Source organism: Amyelois transitella, chromosome 9 (assembly GCF_032362555.1).
Source record: "Amyelois transitella isolate CPQ chromosome 9, ilAmyTran1.1, whole genome shotgun sequence".
Taxonomy (NCBI): Eukaryota; Metazoa; Arthropoda; class Insecta; order Lepidoptera; family Pyralidae; genus Amyelois; species Amyelois transitella.
In genome coordinates, this window is record NC_083512.1 from 2,024,018 (window position 1) to 2,035,648 (window position 11,631).

Below are 11,631 nucleotides of genomic sequence, written 5' to 3' on the forward strand. Positions count from 1 at the left end.
AATACTTTAAAAAATTCCTTACGAAAGTACGTTATGTTATAAATTGATTTGATACCTATATGTATCATAATAATTTAGATTAAATTAAATTACCCAAATAATCATAAGTACCTATATCTAATCAGATATGCTAATCCCATTTATTGTTATCAAGTAAAATCTATTTGATATTGATAAAAGTTAAAAACTTGAATCATTTTCCATAGGACATAGTGGTAAACAGGTAAGCAATTGTGTGATAAACTTTTTACAATTTTTTTCATGTTTAAGTGAAGATGAAGAATTATTTTATTTCTTTGCATTCATTCATATGATCACGTCTATATCCTTTGCGGGGTAGATAGAGCCAAAAGTATTTAAAAGCCTGATGGGCCTCGTTCAGCTGATAGGCTTAATGTTAGAATTTAGATTCTAATAGTGACAGGTTGCGAGCCCATCGCCTGAACGAAGAATCCCAAGTTTATAAGCCCAACCCTTAGTCGCCTTTTACCATATCCATGGGCAAGAGATGGAGTGGTCCTTTTCTTTTTTATGTTAGTGCCGGGAACCATACGGCACTTCATCTATTTCGCATCCGTGGAAGTTGTTTTCATGTCGTTAACATAAACTCAAAAATAAAATCACGCCCGAAGGGGTAAGCAGACTATATCTTTCCTTGCATACTTCTTTTGCTTCATCCACTTTCATGACTTTTTTCCTGAAAGCTCCCCTCGTTCTTTCGCCACGTCTTAATTGACTAATATAATTAAAATCTATCTTTTAATTTTTTTTCTACAGCCATGTCCTACTTAATAAAGTTGGCAATATTGCCAGCTTTACTGGCAATTGCTACAGCAAATTTTCCTTTCGATGTAGAAGAAGTTTACAGAAGTGATGCTCAGGAACTGGACAGCGCGCTTACGTATCGTCTCCCTGAAGACTTAGACCCTATCCACTATGAAGTAGAAATAACTCCTTACTTTGAAGAGGCACCTGCAAATAGAGAGCCTTTTACTTTCGATGGTCGCGTTACTTTAACTATCAGGGCAAGTTTAAGTATTTATACATTCATAGATATAATCACGTCTATATCCGTTGCGGGGTAAACAGAGCCATCAATCTTGAAAAGACTGATAGGCCACATTCAGCCGTTTGGCTTAATGATAGAATTGAGATTCAAATAGTGACAGGTTGCTCGCCCATCACCTAAAAGAAGACTCTCAAGTTGATAAGCCTTTCCTTTAGTCGCCTTTTAAGACGGGGAACGAGATGGAGTGGTCATTTTCTTATTTTTTATTAGTGCCAGGAACTACACGGGTCTATTTATTATGTTCTTAAAACACAATTTTTTTTTTATTTAATGGTAAAACTTAGCAAACATAATGCCACGTTGATGTAGTTAAGTTAATGATAGTTTTAAAATAATAATGACTTAATGTTAAATCAATGGATTTAAATTTATGAATTTAAATGCGTTGTTTTGAATAGTGATTCATCAATAGCGATATGACTGAATAATATGGATGCGGTGTGACATGTAATGGTGCTAATAGCTATCGGTAAAAGATTTACAAACTCGAATCTATATTTTACGCTTATTTTTTTTATGTTTTGAAATTTTTCAGGCTGTAACTGATAATTTGAACGCTCTTATCGTACAAGAGAATGTTAGAGATGTATTAGCAATATCATTATTAGTGAACGATACTGGAATTCCTGTTGCTCTTAACACCTCAAATCCATTTGAACGTATCCGACAATTTCATTTCTTGAGGATCAACTTAGCAGATGGAGTGACGTTGGTCAATGGAGAAGTTTATCGGTTGAATATTATATATATTGGAAATATCAATGAGACACCTCTTTCTCGAGGTGTGTTTAGGGGTAGTTATAGAGATGACAATGGAAACTTACAGTGAGTATTATGATTTTTACAAGTTTTATTATCCGACTATCTAATTTCAATCCTTACATTGTCTATCTATGATCTTTTATGTTCTCTCTTTGATTTATTGCCTAAATTATCATTAGTTTGGACACTATACATATAATCATGTCCTTATCCCTTACGAGGTAGACAACAGTCTTAAAAAGACTGATAGGCCACGTTTAGCTATTTGGCTTAATGATAGAATTGAGATTCAAATAGTGACAGGTTGCTAGTTGGTCGCCTTAAAGAAGACGAATCCCAAGTTTATAAGCCTATCCCTTAGCCGCCTTTTACGACATCCATGGGAAAGAGATGGAGTGGTCCTATTGTTTCTTTTCTAATGGTGCCGGCTAATACACGGCACCCGGAAACCACACGGCACGGACGCTATGTGATAAGTAATGTATTTAAAATAATAAAGGAAGAAAAGTAATACCCATTCATGTTTAAGAATAAAATCAATTTCATCTAACTTCAGCTGGTACGCCGCCACTCACTTGCAGCCGGTGAACTCGAGACAAGCGTTCCCAAGTTTTGACGAACCTGGTTTCAAAAGCACTTTTGACATCATCATCAATAGACCAGCTAACTTCACAGAAACATTCTCTAACATGAGGATTAGAGAGAGTTATCCGTAAGTTAAATTACAATAGTAACAAGCATCCCGTCTTGATAATGTAAATTTAACGTTTTAATTTACATACAGATCAATCAATTGTCCAACTGCTTTTTTATACCAATATCTGCCTAAAGTTTTACCACATGTATAATATGTACCTATATGCAATTATTTAGGGTTATTATTATTAGGGTTTCCAAAAAAATTTTCGATTTTGTTAAGATTATCATGAAATTAATATTTTCATTTTACACCCAGAGTCGGCGACCGTGTTAGAGAAATTTTCCACACAACACCAAGAATGTCAGCGTATTTGATCAGCTTCCACATCAGCGAAGAATTCCGTGTTATTGCTGAAAATAACGACCAAGAAAGACCATACCGTATCATAGCCAGACCCAATGCTGCTAATCAAGGCGCATACGCTTTGGAAGTTGGACCTCCAATCACTACCTGGTTAGACAATTACTTCAACATCAGCTACTATGATATGGCCGATGGTCTAAAGAATGATCAGATAGCTGTTCCTGATTGGGCGTCAGGCGCTACTGAGAACTGGGGATTGGTTAGTTACAGGTATGAACAAATATATATTTATCTGATATATCTATGAACCTAATAATGAACTATGAAATAAGAATGATCATCATTTACAAATATTGAATTGTCAATATGTAAGAAAGTAACTTCAAAATGTCAGAAAATTGCTTTGGTTATTGTCTTAAAACAATAATAGTTTTATGTATATCGCCCATCCCAAGCGGATTCAGTCAGTATAAATGCTAAGATGGTGATTTAAAATAATAACAGTTATTATAATAATTACAATCTTATCATGGCTCTGTCTAGCTAGTAAGAAATAAAGACTAGATTTTATATATTGATGGGAGCTACTGAAATTTTTCATTTGCGAAATTCATTAAGTTTCTTATATCAATTACAGAGAGATTCGTCTTCTATACGAAGAGGGAGAAACCAACGTTGTAGACAAGATGAGTGTTGCTACCATCACGGCTCACGAGCTCGCCCACAAGTGGTTCGGGAACCTCATCACCTGCAGGTGGTGGGATAACGTCTGGATCAACGAGGGATTCGCCAGCTACTTCGAGTATTTTGCCATGGATGGGGTAATGAAATCGATTTTTAAAAATTCAATAACAAATTTTATTATTGACATTGCTTTTTCAGTTATTAAGAAAATTGTGGTCGTAACGATTCTTTGCTGGTACATTTGCGACTCTTCATTTTTAATGTTACTAACTGAGAGAATTATGATTTAAAGCATCGAAAAGTTGTAAAATGTAACTGTCTATAATCAATCAATATCAATTATACATATATACTGTCACTAAAGCACATAAAAGTAGCCTTTTGTGCTATATATAGTGTTAGGAATTTGATTATTTACCTCTGATTCTTAACGTCCTGGGTAAAGTCAATGAAATCATGAAGAGAAACGAAATTTTCTGATTGACCTTTGCTTTGGACATAAAAATTTAAAAAACTAAAACAAGCCAGCTTAATTTGGGCCTATCTCATTCGGTATCAATGTCCTTATTAATTATTTCAAATTTCAAATGTCATTTCCAGGTTGACAGGGACATGGAACTAGAAGACCAGTTCAACATCATGTATGTCCAGAGCGCACTATCAGCCGACTCGGCCATCAACACCAGGTCTCTCCAGCACACCGTCAACAGTCCGGCCCAAGTCACCGAACACTTCTCTGGCATCAGCTACTCTAAAGGAGCCTCCTTGTTGCTCATGCTGAAGCATTTCCTTGGTGAAGACACGTTCAAGAGGGCGCTGTATTTGTTTTTGGATGACAGGTACTGGGATGTTGTTTTATAATTTACTAAGATCGCTCGGCTTCGTGAGAATTAAAAGTATTTGGCCCATATACGTTGGTAATGTATAATAAAATAATGGAACAAAATCAATGTAGCGTTTAGGTGCGGAAGCAGAACAGACAGATTAAAAGAAAGCAGTCATTATAATAATATGGATGGATATAGTTTGATTAGACCTCTTTTATTTCAAATATGACTTACTGTCTTTAATAACCTTCACGAAAATCGTTTTAGTACTTTAGCTATGAAAGCCTAACAGACAAAGACAAATTAGCTTGGTACTTTCCTAATCTTCTTCAACATTATTATTCCAGATCATATGAACACGCCTTCCCATCAGACCTGTTTAGAGCGTTCGCCCAAGCTGTTTCTGAAAGCAATCAAGCTACAAACGTTGATATTGCTTCGTTCATGCGGTACTGGGTTGAAGAGCCGGGGTACCCTGTAATTGACGTAAATGTCGATATGGGCACTGGTCTTATAACTATCACTCAGGTATGTAGACTTGACAATTTTATTGCAACAAATTGAACATAAGCTCAAATCCAAGCGTGAAAATGAGAACAACGTACTGAAATTATTTTCTGTTTGGGTAAGACATTATTGCTTTAATTAGAACAAGCCGTAGTTAATAACTATTGGAAAGTAGGTACATTTTCCAAGGTTATGAATTTACTGACGCAGACGCAACTCGTGTTTCTCTCAAGACAAGAAATAATATGACCAGGACTAACGCCAGGAGGATGATAATGACATACATACAAAAATCACTTTCCCGAAAGGTAGTGGACAGAGACAACATCTTTCCACTGGCCACGATCCCTGCATACTTCTTTCTCTTCATCCCATTCAGAATTCTATTCATGCAATCCCGGTTTCGAGTTCGCTTCTCCTGCCCTTTTGCCAGAATTGCCGTCTCCGATTTGGTCAATGATAGCTGAAGTTACTGTTAAGACATTATTTTCCAGGAGCGTTTCTTCTTAAGTACCACTGCTGAGCAAACCCAACAAAACTGGCCTTTGCCCCTGACTTTTACCAGTGGAAACAATCCGAGCTGGAACGACCTCACTCCGAGGCACCTGATGAATGGCAGCTCTTATGAGATCCAGAAAGATCCAGGCCATGAGTGGGTCGTCTTCAATGTGCAGCAAAAAGGTGACTTTAGATTCAATCCGTATCATTTGCTTCACAAAATAAATTGTAATTGAAGAGTGAACTGAATTCTTACACTGTTTTTTTGCTAAAAATAATTTTCCTTGCTTGAATAAAATATGACGAGTTTGTTTTTCATAAATCTGTTTGTGCATTGTGAATTTCTAGAAAGCCCACGTAAAAGGGAACTAAGGACCGTTGTAAGTACGAAGTCGCGGGCAAAAGCTATGTTGTTAGTTATGAAATGAAATTATTGATTTTTATTTTACTAAGTAAACGTTTTCTGAAATGATGTCCAATATAAGTTACTTATAAGTAATTTCGGTTAAATTTACATATGTTGCAAATATAACAAGAATGATGATTCGACGGTCTCGGGTTCGAATCCCAGCCAGGACATGATGAGAAAAGAACTGATTGGCCTGAGTCTTGGTCTTGGATGTTTACCTATATATACTTATATATAAAGTATTGTTGAGTTAGTATCTCGTAACACAAGTCTCGAACTTACTTCGAGGCTAACTCAATCTGTGTAATATGTCCCGTATATATTTATTTATTGATGTTTTTATTTTTGTTTCAGGTATTTACAGAGTAAATTACGACACCCACAACTGGGAAATGCTGGCGAATGCTCTGAGAGAAGATTACAACAGCATTCATTATCTGAACAGGGCTCAGGTTGGTAATGGTCCAGGAAATTTAAGGAATTTATTTGATTAGCCATTAAGCGGCCCCTTTAAAAATATTCATAGCAAAGTTACTTAAGTACGTACAACATTGTTTGATAAGGTACACATTAATCCCTACTATTTTTTGCGATAAACCTGTCTTATTTTCTAGTTGGTATAATTTATCACTTTTTGTAAGTAGCAATAAATTCGTAGCTTTTTGTAGGTGGTGCTAATTTCGTCGCTTTTTTGCAGATGGCGTTAAATTTGTTGGTTTTTGTGGATGGATCTAAATTCACGCGAGTGAAGCTGCGGGCAAAAGCTAGTTGTTTTATATTTTTCATGTGCTCTTCTATCATCATATGTTTTTATTCACAGATTGTCGATGATGTTTTTGCACTGATGCGATCAGAGAGAATGCCCTATATGCTGGGCTTCAGAGTGCTGGAATTCCTTAAACAAGACACCAGTTACTACTCGTGGTATCCGGCTATAACCGGTTTCAACTGGTTGAGGAACAGATTTCTGCATCTTCCAGCAGTTTTGTCGGAGTTCGACGTGAGTATTGTGTATAGGCAGGCAACTCGATATGTAATCATGTTCCAATATTGGTTGGTACCCCTGCAAAGTTTACGGAGATCAGACATCCGGAGTAAAAACATCTGACTTGCCCAATCCAATCAAAAATCATTAAGCCGAGCAGCTGAACGTGGCCATTCAGTCTTTTCGGGACTATTGGCTCTGTCTACCCCGTAAGGGATATAGACATGACTATATGTATGTAAGTATGTTGCCCAATCCAGAGTTATGGTCAAAAGCGCACCCCGGGCTCTTATCCCGGGAAAGTAACTGGAATCTTACTTCGTTCGGCCCTGCATTCAGTTACCATTATTTATTCACTACGTAATTTTTTTTTTATTTATACCATATCATTTGCAATAGCATTTCTAAACTATTTTGTTGGCTTATCACATCACATAGTGCTACTTACTCTTAAAAGTTATACTTACACATTGATGAACATCCACATCTAATTCCACAGCGGAATTGATAAAAATTTCATTTTGACACCAGGAAATCCTCTTCGAATACCTGGAGAACGTGATCGCAGACGTTGGCTATGACGTGCAAAACGGAGAATCTCTCACCCAGACCCTCAAACGATTGCACGTTCTCTCATTTGCATGCAGCATCGGTCATCGGGGATGCGTTGACGACGCGGTTGAGAAGTACACCGCTTTTAGGACGCAGGGTCAAAGGTGAATGCTTCGTTTATTTCAATATCACTGTATCATACATACATATGTAAATATGGTCACGTCTATATCCCTTGCGGGGTAGACAGAGCCAACAGTCTTGAAAATACTGAATGGCCACGTTCAGCTATTTGGCTTAATGATAGAATTGTCCAATTGTTTCTGTTCTATTTTAAATAAAATATAGATATGCAATCGAATCTGGCCAATTTCCGTGCAAGCCGTTACTTAGCGTGATTATGGTATAAAGTTTATTTATCATATCATAATGGACATGAACACGCGATAGCTGATATTTATGACTTATTAGCATTATGTTCATCTTGTTGATGTTTATAATACCAACAAAAGTTTCATAGAAAAAGGTTTTTTTCACAAGTCTCAAAGTTGAGCTAGATAGCTAAATTACATTAAGTTATTTGTGATTAGCTAAAGGATATAAAAAAAATGCGGTGGTACTTTTCCTCACTGCGATAAATAACTCTTCTTAAACCATTTTTCAAAAAACCTAACAAAAATATTCGGGGAAGTTCTCTGAGTATGTGCCCTTAGGTAGTAATACCAAGCGAAAAATAAAGCGTATAATATTAGTCTCTAGCTACCGAACTAATACTTTTGTTTGACATAAGTATCAAATTGATGTTTTAATACACCTACATACTTATAATCACGTCTATATCCCTTGCGGTGTAGACAGAGCCAATCGTCTTGAAAAGAAGAAAGTCATGTTCAGCTGTATAGCTTAATGATAAGTTGCTAGCTTATCTTCTAAAAGAAGAATCCCAAGTTCTTAAGCATATACTGTTTGATCCATACATACATAAAATCACGCCTCTTTCCCGGAGGGGTAGGCAGAGACTACCTCTTTCCACTTGCCACGACCTCTGCATACTGCCTTCGCTTCGTCCCCATTCATAACTCTCTTCACGCAAGCTCGGCGGTTTCGGGTACTTTTGACCTGTTTGATCCATTCCAGTATAAATCCCAACATCCGTCGTCACGTATTCTGCTCGGGGCTCAACCACGGAGACTACGCTGATTGGCGCGCCCTCTATGACCTCAGACAGAACTCTAACAATCAAGCTGCTGGAGTCGTGATGCTGAGGGGTTTGGGTTGCAGCACCAACGCACAGGCTGTGCAGGAGTGAGTTATCATACATACATACATATGGTCACGTCTATATCCCTTGCGGGGTAGACAGAGCCAACAGTCTTGAAAAGACTGAATGGCCACGCTCAGCTATTTGGATTAATGATAGAATTGAGATTCAAATAGTGACAGGTTGCTAGCCCATCGCCTAAAAAAGAATCCCAAGTTTGTACGCCTATCTCTTAGTCGCCTTTAACGGCATCCATGGGAAAGATATGGAGTGGTCATATTCTTTTTGTATTGGTGCCGGGAACCACACGGCATTTAAAACATCTAATAAAACTTTCTCCGCATAAAATTCTAAAGCTGGGCCTTCCTATAATGCAGAATCCATATTTACATAGGCATAGTCAGCTAGTCCACTTTTATAGGTTCTAATCGAGCTCTCTCCTTGATATCTGAAAGTTCACCAAGGTTCGTTCCTTTTTAACTTTTTCAATCATTTCTACCTTAAAAAATATTTATTTATTTATTAATTTAAACTTCGTTGCACAAAATACAAATGTATAGCGCAATTGGCGGACTTAATGCTGGAAGCATTATCTACCAGTCAACCATTGGGTCTGACAGAGAACTTTATGTCGGGTCAAACTAAGTAAATATATTTATACCTTCACAAAATATAAAATAAAATAATTATAATATAATACCATATTACCTTGATCTATTTATTAATATTTCATACGCCATCTCAATAAAGGGTATTTTTTTTTTGGGCAAATTACACTGATTGAGTTAGCCTCTAAGTAAGTTCGAGACTTGTGTAACGAGATACTAACTCAACGATACTATATTTTATAACAAATACTTATATAGATAAACATCCAAGGCCCAGGCCAATCAGAAAACGTTCTTTTCTCATCATGCCCTGGCCGGGATTCGAACCCGGGACCTCCAGTGCCACAGACAAGCGTTCTACCGCTGCGCCACCGAGGCCGTATTTTTACCAGGTATTTCAAGTGTACTTCTTATTGTGTCCACTATAACCATTTTCAGATACCTCAACATGATTCTGAACGGCGATTTGGTGAAGGCTCAGGATCGAGTGAACGCCTTCACTTTCCTGTACATGGGCAGCCGTGCAAATGCCAACGTAGCTTTGCAATACATCAAGGAACACGTGGACGAGATTAGAATTGGGCAAGTGCTATTTATTTATTTATTTAAACTTTATTGCACAAAAACAAAAATGTACCTACAAAAAGCGGACTTAATGCCGTTTGGCATTCTCTACCAGTCAACCAGCTATAGCAATTTACAATTAACGACTACAACACAATAACGAAAGTCCTAAATGGCACAAGCATTTCTTACTTACATACATACATATGGTCACGTCTATATCCCTTGCGGGTCAACAGTCTTGAAAAGACTGAATGGCCACGTTCAGCTGTTTGGCTTAATGATAGAATTGAGATTTGAATAGTGACAGGTTGCTAACCAATCGCCTAAAAAAGAATCCCAAGTTTGTAAGCCTATCCCTTGGTCGCCTTTTACGACATCCATGGGAAAGAGTTAAGTGGTCCTATTCTTTTTTGTATTGGTGCCGGGAATTACACGGCACAAGTATTTGTAGATGATTGAGTTGGTTATTTATTACCTTAGACTTTGATAGATAATGATACAATTAGTCGTATCTATCATAGTCTATATATGTATAATACAATGATAACGGTAATTTTATGTGCCCGATTTCAACATTGACATTTTTGAAACTCATTTTATTTCTTCATTATTTTTCAGAGTGGTTCTGCCAAATTGGTTCAACAACGTTCTAAGTAACCTTGCCTCTTATCTGGATGAAGAAGGATTAGCTGATGTAAGTTATGCTTATCAAATATATGGAAGGAAAAAATAAAAGATTTTTAGTGAACAAACCGTGATTTTGAAACCTACACATTGTGGGCCATCATCCAATTTTGGGTTAGGTTTCTCTGCAAAGTTTTCGAAGGTTCGCCAGGAGTCCATTCATGTACAAACCTGACTAACCCAGTCCATGGTCACTGCAGACCGTAGACTCCTCTGTCATCATCTCTCCTCTACAGAGAGGTGATGACACAGATATTTCTGAGCAACTTTTACTGTATATATTAACAATTGTTTGTTGTTGTTAATTGTTGTGTGCCGTGTGGTTCCCGGCACTAATACAAAAAAGAATAGGACCACTCTATCTCTTTCCCATGGATGTAGTAAAAGGTGACTAAGGGATAGGCTTACAAACTTGGGATTCTTTTTTAGGCGATGGGTTAGCAACCTGTCACTATTTGAATCTCAATTCTATCATTAAGCTAAATAACTTAACGTGGCAACTCAGTCTTTTCAAGACTATTGGCTCTGTCTACCCCGCAAGGGATACAGACGTGACCATGTATGTATGTATGTTGTATGTTTAGTTTCTGCTAGATTCCTGGTCAGGTCAATATGTAAAATGATCTTTTCATGTCTAATTCAAATATTTGCGACCAAATTAATATGAACTTTCTTTTCTAGATGGAACAATGGCTGCAAGAATCGAACATTCCAGAAGCAGAGAACGGACTCAGTGCTATATCCTTGGCCAGAGCGAACATACAGTGGGGTACAGACAGAGCAGACTTGATACTGACGGCAGCGAGGGGCGCTGCGGCAGTACTAGTGCCGTCTATCACTCTTCTACTGACCATACTGATAGCTTTCATGATACGGTAGAGGAACTCCAATTTTCAGAACTTGTTCGACCAATCCTTGATTACTGTAAAGGTGAAGGAATTGAAACAGAATTTGGTGTTATTGTTGAGGTGTGATAATTAATAAATTTGTTTTAAGCATATAACGTTTTATTACTAGTGCCGTATGTACCTATGTTGTTGAAATATATTGATTTATTAAGAATTTTCCTGATCAAACCGTTAAACGAATTAAAGAAAAATTTTGGGTGATTTTTAAGATGTGATTTATGAATAAATTTGTTTTAAATGTTATAATTATTGTTTTTATTATGTTACACAGTCTTGGCACTAAAGCCATGCCGTAAAAGGCGACTAA

At 37.1% G+C, this 11,631-nt stretch overlaps 1 protein-coding gene across 1 annotated transcript; it reads left to right on the top strand.

Moving 5' to 3' along the window:
- The first annotated feature begins 106 nt into the window (after positions 1 to 106).
- LOC106130335 (membrane alanyl aminopeptidase) lies at positions 107 to 11,419 on the top strand. The gene is made up of 16 exons (XM_013329155.2): positions 107 to 223; positions 778 to 1,025; positions 1,605 to 1,894; positions 2,388 to 2,543; positions 2,787 to 3,104; positions 3,472 to 3,655; positions 4,119 to 4,357; positions 4,693 to 4,873; positions 5,347 to 5,533; positions 6,114 to 6,211; positions 6,580 to 6,759; positions 7,276 to 7,460; positions 8,434 to 8,601; positions 9,604 to 9,747; positions 10,351 to 10,426; positions 11,098 to 11,419. The coding sequence occupies exons 2-16, from the start codon at positions 780 to 782 to the stop codon at positions 11,293 to 11,295; spliced, it is 2,850 nt and encodes a 949-aa protein (XP_013184609.1). The 5' UTR covers positions 107 to 223; positions 778 to 779; the 3' UTR covers positions 11,296 to 11,419.
- The last annotated feature ends 212 nt before the right edge of the window (positions 11,420 to 11,631 follow it).